Raw genomic sequence first — 21,230 nt, forward strand, 5'->3', positions numbered from 1 at the left:
ATAAATCATAAAAAAAAAAAATATCTAGAAATATTATTTAAACCTCTTAAAAGTTCAACTGTTTGAACATACTTTTTTCGTCAAAAATTCGATACTTAATTATATTCTACCGCAGTCCATTTATTATTATACCATATATCATTATTGATTCTATTAAATTACTGAAAATAATTATATATTTACAGAGATGAGTATGAATGGTTTTTTATATAATATAGGTAGGCACTATACTTGCATTATAAATAAATTTACCGGGTAGGATTTTTTTATACTTACAAATTTAATATGTGACACATTTCACCAATTGTCACGACTTTCTAAAATTAGTACAATGTCAAATCGCATCATTGACGTTACAAATCGTGTTATTTGTAATGAGTTTCAAATTTTGTATTTAACATATCATTATTGCTATAAATGGAATCTACAACCTATTATTCTATATTAAGGAAAAATTCAATAAGTGAATTATAACGACGCCAACGACTAAAATTATTGCTAGTCCTAAGACTGTATGTTGAAAAATAAATAAGGTTTTCTAAACGTTTTACTCCTTCAAATGTATGATATTTTTATTGAAATACTTTTTTTGAGCCTAAGTGCAGTTCAAACATTACATTTTTACAATTCAAGTGCGATTCGACCATTTATTTTTAAGTATTAAGTGCAATTCAATTATTCCGAAACCCACGACTCACGAGGATGGAGCACAAGCCTCGTAACAGTGAGTCACCATGGTCTTATCATTTTAACTTCGATATTTTCCTATCTGTGCCAGAGTAGTAGTGTATGGATGAGAAGAGATCGCAAGCGCAATACTATGTCAATATCATATGGATAACATTATAAAAATTAAAAATTGTTAATAAATAAAAAATGATAAATTAGAAAGCAAAAAGAATACAACATTAAAAAAAAAAAAAAAGAAAATATGAGATAGCTAAAAACAGATGATCGCAATAATTAACTGGAGAAGAATTTCGAAAGTACCTACCACCTGAGCTTAACTATTGATCTAAAGGTAAACAAGTTGTGTATACCCATATGAGTTCTTAAGCTTATTTTATTTACTGTTTTAAAGTATATTTTATACATTATTTTGTACATAATAATACGCATAAAAATTCCTTGTTAAATATTAAAATAAGTTTACAAATAACAACCTTACATAAACTTAATTTTACTTAAAGTTTGGAAATGTTTGAATTTCCAGACCTTTACACAGATCTGTACCGGAAACTTATAAACAGATGGGCAGCTTTTCCAAGGAGATTGCTGAGAATGTACATTTTTTCTAAAATGCTTATTGGTCCTTTTTCTTTTTGGTTATATTTAAAATGATTACATGCAACAAAAAAAAAATGTTTTATGAATGACAGTATACTGTCTTCACATTTAAATTATAAATATTGCACACACGCCAGCAGGTATTTGCTTAATTGACAGAAATGTTAATATATAATCATTAATAATACTTTGTGTTAGTGGCCTACTTATGTTATAGGAATCATAAAAAAAGCTTAAATATAATGCTTATAATAAATTAGTATATTAACATTTTATAAAAGTTAAAAAATATAAGCTTAATATAAAAAATAAAATAAAATGTATTTACAGTGACTAGACGTCATGTAATATAATTTATAATTCATTAAAACAAAATGATCCATAATTAAAACTAAAAAAATATAATACTTATTTATTTTATTAAAATTTCTTTTGATATGACTACCTAGAAAATTTACATTTATACTAATTTAATTTTTTTTTTTTTTTTAATTTAAAAAAAAACCCTTGATATATCATAACTAAAAATATATTATTAGATAAAAAAAAAAACTACAATTAATATTAATTTTGTGCTTTACAAACAAATTATTATGAATAAAAACTCGAATGTTGTATTATAAAATAATAAATTGTTATAATGTATTTGGATACTTGAACATCATTGTTCATGATGATATTTTTTTTTTTTTTACTAAGGCCTTAGGATATTGATTAGGGAGGAGTGGTTCAAAGAGAATAAATTTATTTATCCCTAAAATCGGCCAATAAGTGTGATAGAACTCTAAAACCTGAAATCAGATAATCGCCTTTATTAATAATAAAATTAATTAGTTTTCAAAATTTCATCTTAATTTATTTATCAAAAAATATGTTGAGTTCAAATTTTTAATTTAGTAAAAAATAGTACTTGTGAGATAATGATGTGATATTTCAGTTTCTTTTGAAGCCTAGGACTTCACTGTATTTAAAAATCAATCATGATTAATATCTAGTGAACTGATGATATTCCTAAACTGTCTTTATCTAAATGTTAATATTATCATAAAAGTTAGTGAAATAAATATTAACTATATATGTATATTATGGTCAAAATTATATTAAAAATGTCACAGTACACTATGTTTTTTGTTTGTCACTTTTAGCTCTAGATTATAATCTATATTGTAGTATCAATTATATTCGCAAGTATCACTTTATATAATATATATATTAGTATAACAGGAAAAAAAGAGTTTATTTTTTAAATTTATTAATTTGTAAGTAAAAATCTAAATATGCCCAAACTTAAGATATTTGTTTGTGTTATGATCCATGAATAAAACATGAATAACAATATTTTTAAATACTACTGGTTATTACATCGTTATTAGAAAGGTTCATTTAAATATTGAAAGAAGTTATCTATATATTTTCATTACACTACTGTGAGCTTAGTCAATGTGCAAAAATTCGATTATAATTATTTATCGTTGAATCGAAAAAACAGTTGGCATATTATATAGTTAATGTATCTAAAATAAATCTATAAAAATGTACACTAGTTTTGTCGATGTTTCCATTTTAATGATGAGAAAATCAATAGTTCTTTTTATTTGTATACATCTTGTAGAACGTACCTACTATTATTTAGTGTTCAATTTTTCGATTTACGAATAGAGTATCGAAATAAATAAATGTTTTCACCATTAAATTGTATTGTAATGGACTGCAGTAAACGAAATACAGTGAATGTAATTGGTGTAGTGGCGTCTATCTTTAACACTATTAGCTACCTGTATGGTTATTTTGTAAAGCATTTATCTACGTTTAAATTTAATTTTGTTTATAGTGCGTATGTTTTAATTAATTTCGCGTACAACAAGCGCCTAAAATGTTCCCGTTCCATATTCGTCTACGGAAAATGTACCTTAATACTATACAAGGATGTTTTTCATAGTGAGGCAAGTGAGGTGGTGTCTCACCTAAAATTTTGAGTGAACAATATATATTTAATTAATACTCTTTAGATGTATACATACATACTGTTTATCAAAAAAACAAATTTTAGGTTTTTTAAGCATTCAAGAATTAAGTTTTAAATAACTAATAGGAAATCAGCCAATGCATGGAATCAATACTATAATTAAATTTTTGATTATTAAATCACCAAAAACATAGACATAGTCTAGTGTTTATCGTTATATAATAGGTAAATTACACAAACATAGGTATCATTGAAAAATAGAAAGAATCAAAGAAATGCACAGCGCGACTTACTTCGATCCGAGTCGACGTTTTTCATCATCTCGGACACCAAAAATAAGGTCATCAAGTTACTTAAAATGATAATATCATAATGAAAAATTAGTTATAATAAATATAGTACTTAACAGAAGTAATTATTTTTATTATTTAAAAAACTCCATGAAACATATCTTTTATTTTGTCGGTTTTCGCTCATAACAAAACAAAATTAGTTGTTTTTTTTTTTTTTTTAAAGAAATTGTTTTGTAACGAACTTATTTGAGTACATGTCTTATGAATAAAAAATGTGCGCATAAGTCTCTTCACCAAAAAATACGACCAGAATACCCGCTAATAAATGATAATAGGTACGTAGATATCTACTCTCTCTTTTTCGTAAGTGATAATCACAAATACTTTTATAGATAATAATAAAACGTTGATGGTTACTTTAGTTTATTATAAATTAATATCAAGAAGATATTTTAATTAACTTGGAAATATCATATTGTAAAACTCGTAGTTACAATATTTTCGAAGAATTCGATTTACTATTCAAACGAATCTATTATTATTTATTATGAAAAATACTGTGAGTGCTTTTAAAATTATTTCCACTCACTGTGATTTCTATATTATTAAATGTGATCTCCGACAGGACCTTGAGTGAAATGTCAGCAATATTCCTGTAGATGAGTGAGATGTAACCTTCACGCCTTTGTATTTTATATTTATTATTTATAAACAAAAATCAGCCGTATTTTTCGGTATCAATAAAGAGCTATTAGAGTTGTTTTTACGTGTAGCTGCCAGACGGTCGTGGCGATATTCATAAATAATATAACTCCACATAAACCTTTATTTTAAAACTATATTTTTCTTCTTTATTATTTTCTCAAAACGCATTTTTTTTGCAGTACAATAACAGTCTAAGAACTTATTGTTGTATTCTTTGAAATCGAACCATGAAACAAATATATATATATATATGTAGTTTTTATTTTAAATTACTCTGTACATTTGGACTTACTTTAATAGCTTTTAGTGCAAAATGAAAATCACATTAAAAAACAGTTATTTTTATACACCTAGAATATAATATATTATAGCATGTTATCATATACATACATCACAGTTAACTAACTGGTTTTTTTAGGTAGTTAGTTATTTTTATTTTTTATTTTACCTTTTAAAAAAATTATAAGTATTGTTTTATAAATGTGACATTTTTATTTAGAAATAATATAACATATACAAACTATTAAAAAAATATAACAAATATAACACTTACAAACTATTTCTCTGATTTTCCTACTAATTATTTTATAGTTATTCAGCTACTGGTTTGGGACATAAAAAAAAAATTAAGGATGTCATTAGGTACGAATCGAATATAACAGTACAATATAAGTAAAAATATAATATATATATATAAACAACTAAATTATGCAAATTATGTTTATTCAATAACAAAATTACGAACGCACGGCGTTTAGAAGAGGCAATTTAGGTACATCAATATCTCTCCTATCCCATAAGCATCAGGCGCTTATTATAATATCTTATTTAATAATAAAATAATTACGAATGCACTTTAGTCACATGTCTTTATCTAACTTTTGAGAGTGAAATTATTCAATCCAATTACTAATTATTTCGTCTAAGTCTTAGTGTGTGATAAATGTTATTCTTGATAAAATATGTTAACGCATTATTAACATTAAAAAAAAAACTAAGCTGCATCATAAAATATATTCTGAAAAAGGTACAAACATATTATATCGTAATATTGTAATAGACTATATATTTTATAGTTGTGAACACTAGTCAATTTATTTTTATTCATTTTATAAACTAATACTGTAATAAATTATGTAAGTTAATAAATTTATTTTGAAGTCTAAGCTCATGTTTATATGTAAACGCATTACGTTTTCATTTTAAATTATAGGCCTGAGCTTTAAATTTATATTAATTATTTTTCAAAAGTTTTTAATTAGAAAAAAATATCTTATAAAATCTTTAATTAAACTAATAAAACATTAATTATTTAATTATATTACCTCAAATAAATGCAGTATCTAGTAGGGTGGGCCACTCGTTTATTTTAGCATCGTGTCATCTAATCTATCTTGAAATAAATATATATAATATATTAATATATAAATACATATAAACCACCTGTACACAAAATAAATGCAAAACAATATTTTTAAACAAAAAACAAAGTTATAGTAAACAATTTGCATGGAAAGATTGTCAAAGCAACGGACGTACAATATTGTCAGCTATAAAGATATGAAACACGTCGTATTACACAATGTAATAAAATGATGATCCTGTACAAACGTCACCCTTCGTGATATCTAAAATATCTTAATTTATACAAATTATTTAACAATATTTTCACATTTATTTTATTTTTTATGACTAAGTCAAAATAAAAACGATCTTTTCGGGTTTTATTTTTGAAACGTGATCATCATAGTTCATCATTTCTCAACATTTTGAGCATTGTGATTCCCGGATCTCGAGAATAAATCAAAAATTTTTTGGGACACCTTATATTACAAGTAAAATATTACATTTTGACGTGAGTGTCGGTAGAATACACAAACTATCACGATATTATATGTGATTTACTGCAATGGTTTAAGTGAAATACACTCGAATGTAAGAGTGTGATCATGTTGTTCGACCGGTCACGTCGTTACGTCCCGTTAATATACCTAATATTATACTGCTTGTAATATACTGCTTAAAGTCATGACTTATAAAACGATATTATTACAATCTTTACAGTGTCCAAAATAAAAAATCCGGATGCACGTCATAATAGATTATTAAATTATTTCATAAACGTACTCAATAGTGCTTTTGCTAGTAATCACATCTCCGTACAAAGGTACATTATTTATTTTAATAAATTATTTTATAAACAGACACACACACATCACAATATATCAATGAATAATTTGATTTTGCTGCTACCTAACTTAATTAAAATACATTTAAAATTGCAATTCTGTTAATTATTAAGTCAGATTTTTCGTAACGGTATTAACATTTTTCGAACGAAATAAATAAAATAAAATCGATAATAACTACTACTAATTATTCTACGTGTTTATTGACATATTCGCCCAGATTTATAAAAAATAAAAATATACCACTTTTGAACAAACTTAACATATATGTATACGTTCGCAAATATGTTTTATTCTTACAAAATTATATTTATTTGATCATTTAGCTTATGTTTTTAGTTATTTATTTATTTTCTAATCGATTTTAATTTTACTTTGACAACTTTGATAAAGTTTAATTTAAATGCATATTATTGCAATATTTTTTGATAATATAATTACATATTTATATTGTTAACATGTTATACATAATATTAATAAAAATAAAACGAACAAACTTAATAATATTATTATTTAAAAAATACAGTTGAGTTTAATGGTTTTATTTAAACTCATAATAAGACATTTAGCAATAAGCTATTGTACAATGTTTAATGAACAACTTAGGTCTTAAGTTAGTTCTCAGGTAATAACTTTTATTTTTTATACATTAGGGATATAACAAGTAACACAATTTTCCCAGATCCTACATTACAATCTCATAATAATTGTATAATCATATGCATTTTACGTGATAGGTATGACTGGTGTCTAGCCATTTATATGTGTATAAGTTATATTCGGACTAGCACGGACATATTAATTAGTTACTTAAGTTGTGAGTTGTCTGAAACGGACCTATGTCAACACTACTTCATAGACATGTGCAAAAGTACAATAATTTATTGTGGGCATATATACACTATTGTGCTAAGCACAAATATAAACGTGATCAAAAATAATTTTGATATTAAAAATTTTTAAATGTATTATAACATTGATGGTGATTTAAAACCACATTTCTAGAAAAAATATTTTGAGTAATAGTTTGTCCTGTTTTAGTAAAAAGAAAATACTAGATGAGTTGCATTCCCTCTGTATAACTCTGTATTACTCTCCCACATTTCGAGAACTGTGTCATAAGATATTTTTATCAAAAATAAATTTAATTTTGTTATATATTTAATGATAGTATATAATGTTTTAAGGAAAAATTTTTAAAAGGTTAAATTATATATTTGAAAATCATCTCCTTTATATAACAGAATATGCGTTCATAAAAAAAGTCGAAAATACTTAATCACGATATTGTAAGCCAATTGTATATTACTCACTTTACTCACAGAATAATTATCGTTCTATCAATATAAATTATAAATAAAATAATCAAACTAACACTTTATTATTACAGGGCAAGGACTTTCATGCATTCGCATATTTATCTGGTTAACTTTTTCGTATGCAGAGTAAGTACACAATACATTTCACAATGTTTGTAATCATAAGTTCAACGTTTTTAGTGCATATTTTTGCATATTTTGATATTTTTGAGCTTAAGGAAATATTTTTTGATTATAAGAGCATATTTTGAAGGTTTTTTGAAAATCGTGTACTTCGGTGAATATTTTTCATGATCAAGAACACAAATTATTGTATTTCACTGTTTCTATATAATTTCTCATAAAGACAATAGAGACTCATTTTATCTTAATTGCGAATCTGTAGATTAGATTACAATTAAGTGATATCAAATTTAGTTAAAACTTATAGAGTCATAGAGAGATAATATAAAATTATTAAAATTAAATATTTTAAGAAAAATATAATTTTTAGAGCTCTAAATTTTAGTGTATTATTTTTTTTTTTTTGAGGGCTTAATTAACTGCATGTTTTTAAATGCATATTTGATGATTTTTAAGTGCATTAAAGTCCTTGCTCTGATCATTACCAATAAGAATCAGTCTATAGGTGGTTCTTTAAAACGACTATAACGTATATTAATATATATTTTTGAATTATACTTTAATTCGGTTTAAACGCATTACTTTAAAAGTCACATTAAAATCATTTTATTTGAAAATAATTCAATACAATATGTATTATATAGATACTTTCAGTAGGTATCTTATACTTATAGTATTAATTATTGTCATTATAAGACTATCATTAAACCTATCATTTTTAATTAAAAATATATTGTTGGATTTATGATGAAAAATTAAATTCAATACATTTTTCAAACGAAAATAAACAGTCACATTGTTTGACAAACTGTTTTTAAGCGTAGACCTGTTGCGTTTTCATTGAGTTCCTTTAATCTCTTATTTGGAGAATTTAGTTACTCAGTTTAATATCAGTGTAATATAACGTACACAAATTGAAACGTAAACAATTATTTATATATTGTATTATTAACGTAGTTAAACTTTTTGAATAATAATATTAAAAGAGAGAAAAAAAAACATTTTTTTTGTTGATTTATTTGGTTGATTCATATGCTTTTTTAAACACTTAAACTTGTTTATTTATAATATTACAAAGTTTAGAGAATGTAATAACATTATACTTAGAAATCAAATATTTGTTTTAATGTTATAGATGGACCTGATGAAAATCAGCGTCGTATTGTACATCTCATTCATATTAATACTCAATAAGTATACGGATTGTACTACTCATCCTAGAGTCAAAATGTATGGTCCCAAAGTAACAGTCATAGATCGTCGAAAACCTGAGGCGAAAATTGGACAAGACGGAATTAATGAGGTAAAAATTATTTCTCAGCCCGAAGACTTTTTGGACGAACCCAGCTGCCTAGAATTGCGTTTAATGTGGCGTACATATCAGCGGCAAAATCAATTTTCACAGTCAGCCAACAATTTACCGCTGGCTTTCGATCCGTTTGCATTTAATACGTGGGAAGATTACATCAAGCCAAGATATATTAACAGACAAAAATCAATGATGTTTGAAAGAACCATACCGGACAGGTAATATATTAATAAAATAATAGACACAGTATTATTCAAATTATGTCCAACAGTGTGCAGTGAGTATAATATTTTAAGTATCAAAATAATTTAAAAAAATTTGAATACCAATTTATCAAAATATTACTTATACAAAATATAGTTGTTATTTATTAAAAACTGACATTTAATTAAGATCAGAAAAAAATGGTCCTCATTTAATGATCGCGTTGGATTAGTAATAGATCATTTAGTGTAAGGTTCATTAAACTAATTTTGAATTTTGATTTGTTATACTCCTGTATTTTATGATTTTTATATTTAAAAAAAATGTGGAGAGTTTCACCCTGCGTTCACTACATTTTAATATTTTTATTTTTAAAAACCGTAATCTTTCTATTTTATTTAACTAATATTTAGTACTAAAACTATAATTAATCATTCTTAAACACATTTATAAGTTCATATCTTTAAAAATATTAAATTAGGGTTTTATTAGTTATAATCGATATTAAAAATATATTAAAATAATTTTCCTTACAATTATGGTGCTTCATGTGCTTAAATTTTTTGTCGATCATCGACTTGTTAAGTATTACTCATAAATAATCTTTTCTGCGCACAGAAGTTTTACCATGGTATAACTGATTCTTCTCTCTTCTACAACGCATTGATTATAGAGTTCCGAAACATAGCTTTTTTCTTCCTTTCTTCATATTATCTTCGTATTGGTTATCTAAGGTATAAAACAAAAAAAAACACTATATCCACTCGCTGGAAATCTGAGATATACAAATAATATGAACACTTTCTTTTAATTTTAACTACGTAGGTATATGAATATATGTATTATTATAGTAGGTAACTAATACATTATTTTCATAATCTTTGTTTAATTAGCTTAAGCTAATATCCATCTTATAAATATTGAATAAATAAACAAATGTTTGTTTAATTGATTTCAATGATTTCCTACAATATTATTTTTATTTACTAACGATACAAAGATATCGAACATAAAATAATATATTATCAAGACACAGTTAGTATAAAAAATTATGTTAATAATTTTGAGAAACTGTTCACTAATAACTGTCTAAAACTAATTATTGATAAAAATATATATGGATGTTTCGCTTTAATGATAAATATATAAAAAAAAAAAAGATTAATTTTAATTATTTGATCTCTCTGGATTGAATCTTGATCTAGTATCTATTTTAAAGATCTCAGTGCAATTCAATTGACTCATATGAAATTTCTTCAATAATACTGAAAGAAAAAAAATAAATGCTCAACTTTAGAGTTATTAAAAGAACAAGTCGTTTATTCAATGATCACACATATTTTAAAACGTTCAACTTCTCTCACGGTTGCTCGAATATTGCCTTTTGATTTGTATTAATATAATATTAATACAAGAAAGATGAAATTTTCGAATACGTAAAAATATATCTTGTTTGATTTTTTTTGATTTAAATTTAACATTCTCAGACCCATAATTCATATAAATCGTACCAAACAGCACTTAATTTTCTTAATTTATTTCCGATTAATGCCAATCGTTCGTTTTTAGTCTCTCACTTTTTACATAATTGAATATTAAGTATTGATTATCCTGAAATCCTTTCTTTTACTCGCTTCAAAATATATTCTCTCGATAACAAAACATATTAACTGTCAAACTTTTCCCAATAAAATTTACCAAATTACGTTTAAAGTTTTAAACTGTTATGCCAATCTTTTATTAATTATGGATAATATATTTCGATTTTGACTATTTTTAGTAGTTTTACCTATAGTCTTTAAAAATATGATTCAATATTTGAAATTAATTTTATATAGTATTTTTTATTACAATATCTTAGTATTGTAAATATCCCATTGTTTTATAGTTCTATTGCATTTATTTGTATCAATATTTATTTAGTCCTCTGATTTTCAAACTATCATAGTCTTCAAAATAATCGTATATTTCTTAGTCGTAAAAAAAATAATTAATATTTAATATTATAGCTGATTAAAACCATGTAAATAATTTTATTACAATCAAAATATGAAAAAGTATGATAGTCAAAATGCGATGATAGAAAATAATATAACATTGTATAAAATTTTACTAAACTCGCATACCGATCAATCTCATTCTAAATAAATTAAAAATATGTATGTTTGATATAATAGGTACATACTATAATAGTATGATGATTAAATGGTCTATAATCCAGTCATTACTTGACAGTAATGAGCACTATATACCAATATATAAGAATATGGATTGTGTTGATTTTTTGTACATAATTGGTACTTTGACATAAGATATTTGTATAGTATTATGTCCATGTTCAGTTTTAAAAGTAAGGTTATTTTTCATTATATAAATTACCGACGCTTTATAAAATAATTTATTTTTTGGTAGTACATTCATTATAAGTTACCAATTAGTAATCATTGAAAAAAACTAATAAGACTTACAGTATCTTTGTTCGGGCCGGGTACGGACAATAATAGGCCGTGGCGCCCGGTCACCAAAATACTTCGTGCTCCGCACACACCGACCGATCTGTGTAGATGTGTGCGTGTGTGTAATGTGTATAGCGACTCTAAGGAAGTGGACGGGGTCGCCGAGCAAGACCAAAGAGAGCTAGTGTGCAGTGGTGTGTGTAAGTGTGTATTATTGTGTGTGTGTAAAACTTAAATTCTAAAACGGATAGGTAACTCTACAAAAAAACGGTAACTCAGTTTAAATGGTTATAACGGCTAGGTATATAATTTAACAAAACTATAATAATTCACGGCCCTTTTGGCCCAACAAGTAAAAATGATTTGACACAGCCGATAACAATAATAAAATAATAATTTATGGCTCCTTTTGCCTAATAATAATGTAAATATAAATATAAATAATAATAAAATAAATAAAACTCACAATTTTGTAGGTGCTCGGCTGGCCAGCTGCTACCTAAACTATCCTATGAAAAATTAACACACACAACACAAAAATAATAATTGAAATAATACACAAAAATAATAAGCAAATAGGTAAGGCGATTAGCGCCGACAAAAATGAATGTAATAATAATAATAATAATAATAATGTGTGGCGATTTGCGCTCACAAAAAAAATGAATATAATAATAATAATGTGTGGCGATTCGCGTACAACAAAAAATTAATATAATAATAATAATATGGGCTATTCGCGTTCACGACAAAATGATAATCAATGGTGACGATTCGCGCCCATATCTTTGTAAAATATAAGTAAAAAGCTAGTGGCGATTCGCGCTCACGTTTTTCACTTGCTGATTAAAGCCTGATGATTAGCACCCAAAAAATACAATTAAAAATATAAAAATGCACGACGGCGTTATTGCGACAACGCTGGAGAATAGACTGACTACTATTACGGCGGCATATCTGTGTTATTACGTCGTCGTAATTTACGTAATGCTAGTTATATAATTCACGAGACAATTAAACATACAAAAATAAATAAATAAACAGATAACAATAATTACGTGTGCATGAGTGTGTGTGTGTGTGTGTGTGTGGTGTGTGTGTGTGTGTGTGTGTGTGTGTGTGTGTGTGTGTGATGGTCGGCGGTGAGGCATATTATAATATATTAAATTTCGTACGTTCGCTCGAACAATCTTCATGTTCAGTTTGAATTGAAGTAAAAAAGAAGGTACTCAGAAATAAATCATTGTTTGACAATTAAAATAAGGCATCGTATACGAAAATCGGTTATTACAAAGAATGGTCATAATATAATAAAAAAATTGTTTGAAATAATTAATAAGTATATTTGTTTTTTTATGCATTTTAAAGATAAAATTAAAATATCTATTATGCTATCTATATAAAAACATTTTTATCTTTACTTTATCTAAATAAAAGTAAAAATTGTCACCTGAATCTGTATTTAGATAATTTTTAACGAAATTATTTTATTTCATCTAAAAATTACTTTTGTTAACTGGGCTCAAAACTATTACTTGACTTCTGTTATACGAAATTTTATTTTGCATTGAAATTCATATACCAGATATTACCTAACTCCCTTTTTTATGTTTTATTATTACATATCTTTTAAAAGCTATTTTATTTGGCATACTATACAAATATAATAAAAGCAATATGATATTAAATCATATAAAGTTTATTTTACGTATTAAATTCTTTCAAAAACTATCTATTATTTTATAAAGTTTATCTATTTATTGTTTTTATACATTGTATTATGTATATTGTATAATATATATATATATATATATATATATATATATATATATATTGTGAACATGTGTGTAATTATACACTTATTATTTATTTGTTCCTTTCAAACCAAAAATATACTTTTTAATAAATAAAATACTTACATTTTTTTTAAATTTGCCTGTATAATATCATGTACATTTCATGGATTTTTAGTTAATTAAATAAATTATATCGTCTCATAACAGCTATTTAAATTATTCGTTTTAATTTATTATAAATTTACAGATTTCATATTTACAGACAACTCAGACCGTTTGAAAAAATCGCTAGGCTGACTACTACAACGAGGGCTATCATGGACGATCAATTGACGAGAAAAGCAAATTTATTTCGTTTAGGCTATCATCCCTTAACTAAAATCCCCGTAATTGCCATGCGCCTAACGGCCAAAGACAGATTTCAAGAGTTAAAAGAATTGATGCGCCATGAGAAATCCAATAATTACCAAACGGGAGACAGCGAAGACGAACAGTTTTCCGTCGTACCGATCACCTCGGCGGCGGTTACTTCCAATGGCACTGCAGGTAAAAAACGACCAGGCTACGAGACGTTGATGTCTCGACCCAGGCACTTTTCACAAGGGCATTATATGAACGTGAAACCAAACGGCGAAGAGATCGACGATACTGTGACAATTACACCCCAGGCAATTATATTTATATTTTATTTTTTATATTGCAATACTGATTTCCAATCATTTAATGCGCGATTACTAAACAAGGGGGACGAAAAAAATCCACTATTATGCTTACACTTATTTGCAGACCATTAATGTTGTCATTTATAGGTACAATTATATTAATCATATTATCTTTTCCAGTACAATTGATATTATCTGGTTATAATAATAATTGAGAAAAACATAAATAAATTTATTTGTCTTTATTAATTATCTATTTATATTTATAGCTGGCTCCGTGCACTTCGTTGCCCGTTAAAAATGCCAATTCTATATAATATGATTCGAATTTTGATTAATTTGTTATTTAATATTCGGTTTAACGGTGTTCAAAACTTAGACATTTTCATTGACCGTTTTGATTCTCAAAAATCTTGTAAAACCACCACTTTAATATGCGAATTTTGTAAAATGCTTTCTTATTGCACACTAAATTTGTGGTACGATTTTACGAATGTACCGTGTAAATTGTAAGCATCGATCTATCATTGCTCAGGCTCTACGTTTATTAGTCAGTGAGTTACTCAAGTCATAATATTATAGTCATTCTGCTTGCCGTTGCCGTGAGACTCTCTTTTGATTATGCGAGCTGTTAAGACCAAAGAGCTTATTAGGCGGGCTTTGGTGAATGTTTTACTGGTTTAATATTTTAGTGTTTTAGTGGACTGTATTGGTGAATGACCTTTTAGGGTGTCGTTGTTGTATAAACCGGTTAGCAATAAATAATAAAATAAAACAAATAATGTGCAATATAAATTTAATACAAATTAAATTTGTCTGGCCTGGTGGCACAGATACAATAAATAAAAGATAAATTAACAATTCTGGCCTGGTGGCACAGATACAAATAAATAAAGAATAATTAACAATTCTGGCCTGATGGCACAGATTCAAATAAATAATAATTAATTAACAATTCTGGCCTGGTAGCACAGATACAAATAAATAATAATTAATTAACAATTCTGGCCTGATGGCACAGATACAAATAAATAAAAGATAGTGGTGCACCACCTACCTATTCTGAGGTTATGGGGTGCGTGGCGCCGGGATCTGTAGGTAACTCTTTAAATACAATAAAAATAACAGGTGTGATCCCGCACACACACAGCACCTCCGCTAACTCACTCACAGAAGAGTCTGCTGCCAATGATGGGAACGCTAACTACCATCACAGCGCATTAACGCAGGTAAACAGAAGAATTGAAATAATCAAATGCAAACGAGAGTCGAAACATCCTAAATTTAACGACAGCAATGTAAATAATAATATGAATAATAATATCGAACGATATTTACCCGAATGGCAGCAATGTACAAATGTGCCAAGACAACACGTGTTTTGACGACATAAAAAATAGACAAGTCGAGCCACACACGGACGACCTTCTCGAACATGCAGCAAGCAAAAAGAAAAGAAAATGGTAGAAAACTGCCGCACCGCGTCCGAGTTGAATGATAAAACACAAGTTAGGAACGTATGCAAACAGTTTTCGACTATTACTTTGATAAGTTAAATGCCAATTATACTGATACTAATTATACTGATAATAATTATACTGATTATACTGATTATACTGGTTATACTGGGGACCTTGTGTCACCGTTATAATTTACAAAACTTTTTTTATATTTTTGGTGGCTGGGGAATTAAAATTATTTTTAATTAAGCCATAACACGAGCAGTATATTATCATGTAGGCAATCCGCGAGATGTGTACGTAAGCTTATAATTTCTAACACTTAAGTTTCAAAGTTATATCATTTTTTTATTTTACTACGGTGGGTAAAATACAATAATGTGCCATCTCGTGGTTTTTATATTGTTGCCCGTTGGTAACACAATAAAACTTGGTATAACTTATGTTATGTTAGTTTATTGCTGTGAATTTGAAATTTACTGTAGACATTGACTTATTTTGCTAATTCTTATTTTTGTTGTTATGGTTTTAACAAAATATAACAACTACAGGTCTATAATTATTATATTTAATCATAATCAATAGTGACCTTAATATAGTTTTTTTATCACTGCAGTGATAGTTGTTGTTGTTTTTTTACATCCAGATTCCGAAGTCTTCTGGTGGATTTTCCTAAAATTGTACTACATAAGCACCTTCTCTTGCGACCAATAGGAGCGAATCATCAGTGAAAAATGTTACAAAAATGGGGAAAATAAATAATAATAACAAAAAAATTGTTACCATGATTACCGAAAATAAAATAGTAATAATAATAATAATAATAATAGTAATAGTAGTCATCGGTATTTTTTATTTTTCATTGTATTTTTATTAATTTTCCGTGCAATTTTCTTAACTTTTTCTTACATAAGAACCTGGAAATTACGACCCAAACAAAATAAGAATGAGCGAAATCGACCCAGCCGTTCTCAATTGATGAAATGTTATACATTTTAGTCTCTATTTTTATATATATAGAAGATAGAAGATAGATAGATTATTGTGAAATAAAAAAAAATTCACTCAACAAATTTCAAATTTCCAAACTAAAATAACTATAGAAACCATAGATTATATTGATTGTACATCGAGCTGAGGTTTAGATGTCTACGTCTACCATAGAGTAAATAAAGACAATGGTATCGAGTTCAAATCCCAGATATCAATGAATAGATTTTGCACTTTTTCTATTTATTCGGTTGACTATTAAAAATTAATAGTAATAAATTTTAATTTTAATAAAATTTTTAAAAATTTTCTTTCGTAAAAACTTTCTCCAGACAATAACAAATACAACTAAAAAATAATTAGCGAAATCGGTTCAGCTGTTCTCAATTGATAAATTTTTATACATTTTTGTCTCCATTTTTATATATATAGATTTTTAATTTCTTTTTTACTATGACAACGATTTAAGTTTGTATGTCTATTTGCATGCATTTTTAAAAACATTTTAAATAAATGATTTATTTTATTTAAATGGTTGCCATTGACTACCAAAAATAATTTAGTTGACTATTTGCTGGATAGATGGCGCTTCTATTATTTCATCACCACCTCGTCATATTTCTCTAACCCGATAAATTTCTCAAATTTTTCGTCTGTAAGAACCTTCTCCTGGCAATTACGACCCAAACAAAAAAAGAATGAACGAAATCGGTAAAGGCATTGTTGAGTTATGCGCGTACATACAAAAAAGGGGGTTCTATTTTATATAGTAGTATAGATATAGATATAGATAATATATGAGACACGTGGGACAATATTAGATTATGAGCGAGTCGGTGTATTAATAATAAATAACAATCAGATAAAATTAAAAAACAAAAACAATCACTCGTCCACTGATATATTTAGGTACGCAACACCAATACTTGACTAAATCGATTTTGTTATTTTGTTTCAAATTCAAAAATGATAAACTGTAAATGTAATTCTTACCAAATATCATTAAATTATATAATATTATAAAATTAAGATAGTTCTAGACATGTTGTTTTAGTTACTTTTGACATTTTATTATTTTTAAACAATTTTGGCTTATTTTGACTTATTTATAGACATTTAAATATTCTACCTTTTTTTAGTTTCTTTTCTAAAAAATGATTGAGTATTACAATATTGTTTTCTGTCAAAATGCTTGTAAATATAAAACAACAGGTTTCTCATAAGTATTTCTAACTGGAATTAAAAAAAAAAAAAAAAAAACAAAATAGTTGAACATAAAGAAAAATCATTATTCTTTACGAGCCTTCAAAGTTTGAATTATGATGAAGTTAGAAATTTACATGTAAATGACAATTTATTTTCTTCTCAGATGATTTATGTTTTTTTTTTTGTTTAAATTAAAAAAATATTTACGTAAGACGCTTTAAATATTCCACTTTAACTTAAATTATTATTTTTTACATTTTAACTATTTAATGTAATGATATTTTCGATAATTATGATCAAAAAATAATAATCTCAATTTTAAATAAATAATGAATACCTACCTACAATATAGGTATATAATAAATATTAATAATATTATAATTATTATTTTATATAATTTTTAGGCACTACCTTTAAAAATGTTTATTGTAATTTTATATTCAAAATAATGTAATTGTCTTATCTTGATATTTTTATAATGTATTTATCGTGCATTTGTGTCATGATATTTTTAGTTTTCAGTTAATTTGTTATATTAATAATATAGAAGTATACATTTTTATATGGATTCACAAATATTTGAACTCGTTAATTTACAATTTTAAAGAGTACATTACATTAAATTTTATTTATTATATACCAATATTAAACTAGGATATGAATTTTATTTAGCATTGAAATTTAAAGTGCATAATATTTTATTGTAGCCATAAATAGGTATCACACTAATAACCATACTATTAAGATGAGCTTGTTAAACAATTTATTATCAAAGAAATATTACTCAAGGAGGCAGAAAAAAGAATTTATCCTGGAGATTTTTATTTTGTATGACTGATATAGAAATAACGTTGATATTATAATAATTCATTGTAGCGCTGCAAAAATATCCATCGATCAACGAGCCAATATAATTTGTAGATGTTAATTTAAATACACTCTAATTTATAAAAACTTCTAGCATACAGAAACCTGAGAAACCTATTTATTATTTTTAAATTCATCCCATTTCATCTGCGACGGAAAACACCTTCTATTCATACTACAGCATTAAACAATACCCCGAATTTAAAAGATAAATATTAAGTAGAATAAATCTCAGTTTAAACATTGTAGAAAACTATAATTCTTAATTTGATTGATTAAATTTTCGCGTTTAATATTTCAGTCTTCTTATTCGTCCTCGTTTTCGAATTGTTAGTCGTTTAATAACAGTTTCTTTTGTGTTTTCAGTATAAATCTTCACCACTTATCAGACCATGGAATTCTAGATGGTAAATGTCATAAAGACAATATTACGTCGACAGTAAAGCCCAGAATACCTAGGTACACAATATTATGTTCATATATTATATTCCAAGCAAATCCTACGTCCATTCACAGAAACTTACCATTTGTCTTCCTTCCGACGATGAATTACCTGATTCGTTACGCTTGTTCTTGTGTATAAATAAAACAAGATTAAGGTAAGCATAGATACACTTATTATTCATCATATATTAATTATATTTTAAACTAACAATTAATTTAATTCATTTTTTGTGTAAATTATTATTGATTTTGAATGCCTGTTAAAGTCGTGTTCTTTAATTTAACATGAGTATTATAAATCTTTGCTTAATTAAATATTAAATAACCATAGAATAGTAAATTGAATTGTGATTAAAAAACATAGTTAGTATAAATATTACATCATAGTATATATATAATATATTATAGAGCCATAATCAATTTTATTTTATTGTTAAGATCATAAAGCGTGAAACTTACTTTATTTTTATTTTATCTGACGTTGATAATTATTATTAAAACTTTATTACCTGTAAACAATTTCGAGTGACATTTATAAACTATTTGGTTAGCTATTTAACTTTTAATTACATTTAAAAACAGAAATTTTTATAATATTTTATTTTAATCAGCCATATTAAAAATTATTAAAAAAAAAATGCAAGAGTAAAAAAATGATAGTAGATTCACATAATGATTCTCCAATCTTCCTGTATTTATTATAACTAACCAATAAGTATAAAATCTATAACATATAGGTAATGAGACTGATTTGATTAGTACTTTTATAATTAATTTTATTTTAAATAGATTATAAGCTTTATAAGTTACATAGAATTTTTTGTAAAATGAAGTCTGAATAAGCTAATATAAATAGGTAATAAAAAAATAAAGATTTAAAGATAAAAGAAAATATACAATTACATGAAATTAAATCCCAAAGCTTTAAATTGTGTTATCATTACTGTTTTAACATGTACTGTAGTAACTATCATATACGTAAACCTTCAATAAAATATATATATATATATACATAAATACTAATCAAATACTACTTGTACACAATAGTTAAATAATTTAATCATTCATGTTACCAATGAGTTAATGATTATAAAATTTCTAAAAGAATGTTGAGTAAAATATTTATTGTTTTTTTTTCTAACAGTGCATTTATTTTAGCCTATGCTAATCAACATAATTTTATTATATCTAAACAACATTGTAAAAAAAAAAAAAATATCAAACCATAATTGACATACTCTCACTAGGCACAATACTTAACTCTTAACTACCTCGAACTTTTATTTCCAAACGTTCCAGTGCACCTTATACCTACCAAGTACCGACTACCTTATATCAATACACACATACACTAATGCGTGCGCTTCCCAATAAAAGGATTAACCAATATGGTCGTAGTTCTTTTGAAAAAATAATATCAAAGTATCGTAAAAATGGTAGTGAAGCTTTTTCTGGTAAGACGATTCGCAATATGGTATACGAAACTGCCAACGGCCGCACATAATAACACGCTTGAGACGCAGGATGATATTTCAACATCTTTGCACATTATTATAATCAGGGTTTGGTAGTAAAAGCGGAAAAAGTCTAAATGTACAATTTAATATACCAGTTTAAATAGCTCTCCAAAAGTATTATGTTAACTAAGTTGTAAGAATGGGAGCGACGATTTCTCAAGTCAAACATACCTTATTAATAAACTATTAAATGTTTAACAGATAAAATATAAAATTTTAAGTTTGTTTATAAACTATAAAATTCAAACAAACAACCGGTTAGTTGACAAAACAAGTTTATTTAGTTTTAACTGCTTAAAACCTAATATACACACAATATTTCAATTTAATTTATAGGATATTCCTTAACTCCTAGGAATATTATTTAAACTCATAAAATATTATACTACTATGAACATGTTTACTTATAAATGTTTATTCCGATACTTGTATCGATA

At 25.9% G+C, this 21,230-nt stretch overlaps 1 protein-coding gene and 1 long non-coding RNA gene across 3 annotated transcripts in view; one reads left to right on the forward strand and one right to left on the reverse strand.

Moving 5' to 3' along the window:
* Positions 1–19,788, forward strand: part of LOC126551905 (uncharacterized) — a 40,297-nt gene extending 20,509 nt beyond the window's left edge. The window contains exons 2-5 of one of the 2 annotated variants that reach the window (XM_050206286.1): positions 7,831–7,885; positions 9,018–9,409; positions 13,895–14,315; positions 19,199–19,788. In XM_050206286.1, the coding sequence (XP_050062243.1) occupies positions 7,844–7,885; positions 9,018–9,409; positions 13,895–14,315; positions 19,199–19,243 (900 nt within the window). In that variant the 5' untranslated portion in view covers positions 7,831–7,843 and the 3' untranslated portion in view covers positions 19,244–19,788. The remainder of the gene's footprint in view (positions 1–7,830; positions 7,886–9,017; positions 9,410–13,894; positions 14,316–19,198) is intronic. The other variant, XM_050206287.1, reaches the window with a different exon arrangement.
* LOC126551906 (uncharacterized) lies at positions 5,577–12,427 on the reverse strand. Its single transcript, XR_007605787.1, has 3 exons — positions 12,318–12,427; positions 9,930–10,124; positions 5,577–5,640 (listed from the first exon to the last, which is right to left on the reverse strand). It is a non-coding gene; the product is annotated as an uncharacterized LOC126551906 (long non-coding RNA).
* Positions 19,789–21,230: the final 1,442 nt, after the last annotated feature.

The sequence above is a fragment of the Aphis gossypii genome, chromosome X (assembly GCF_020184175.1).
Source record: "Aphis gossypii isolate Hap1 chromosome X, ASM2018417v2, whole genome shotgun sequence".
Classification (NCBI taxonomy): Eukaryota; Metazoa; Arthropoda; class Insecta; order Hemiptera; family Aphididae; genus Aphis; species Aphis gossypii.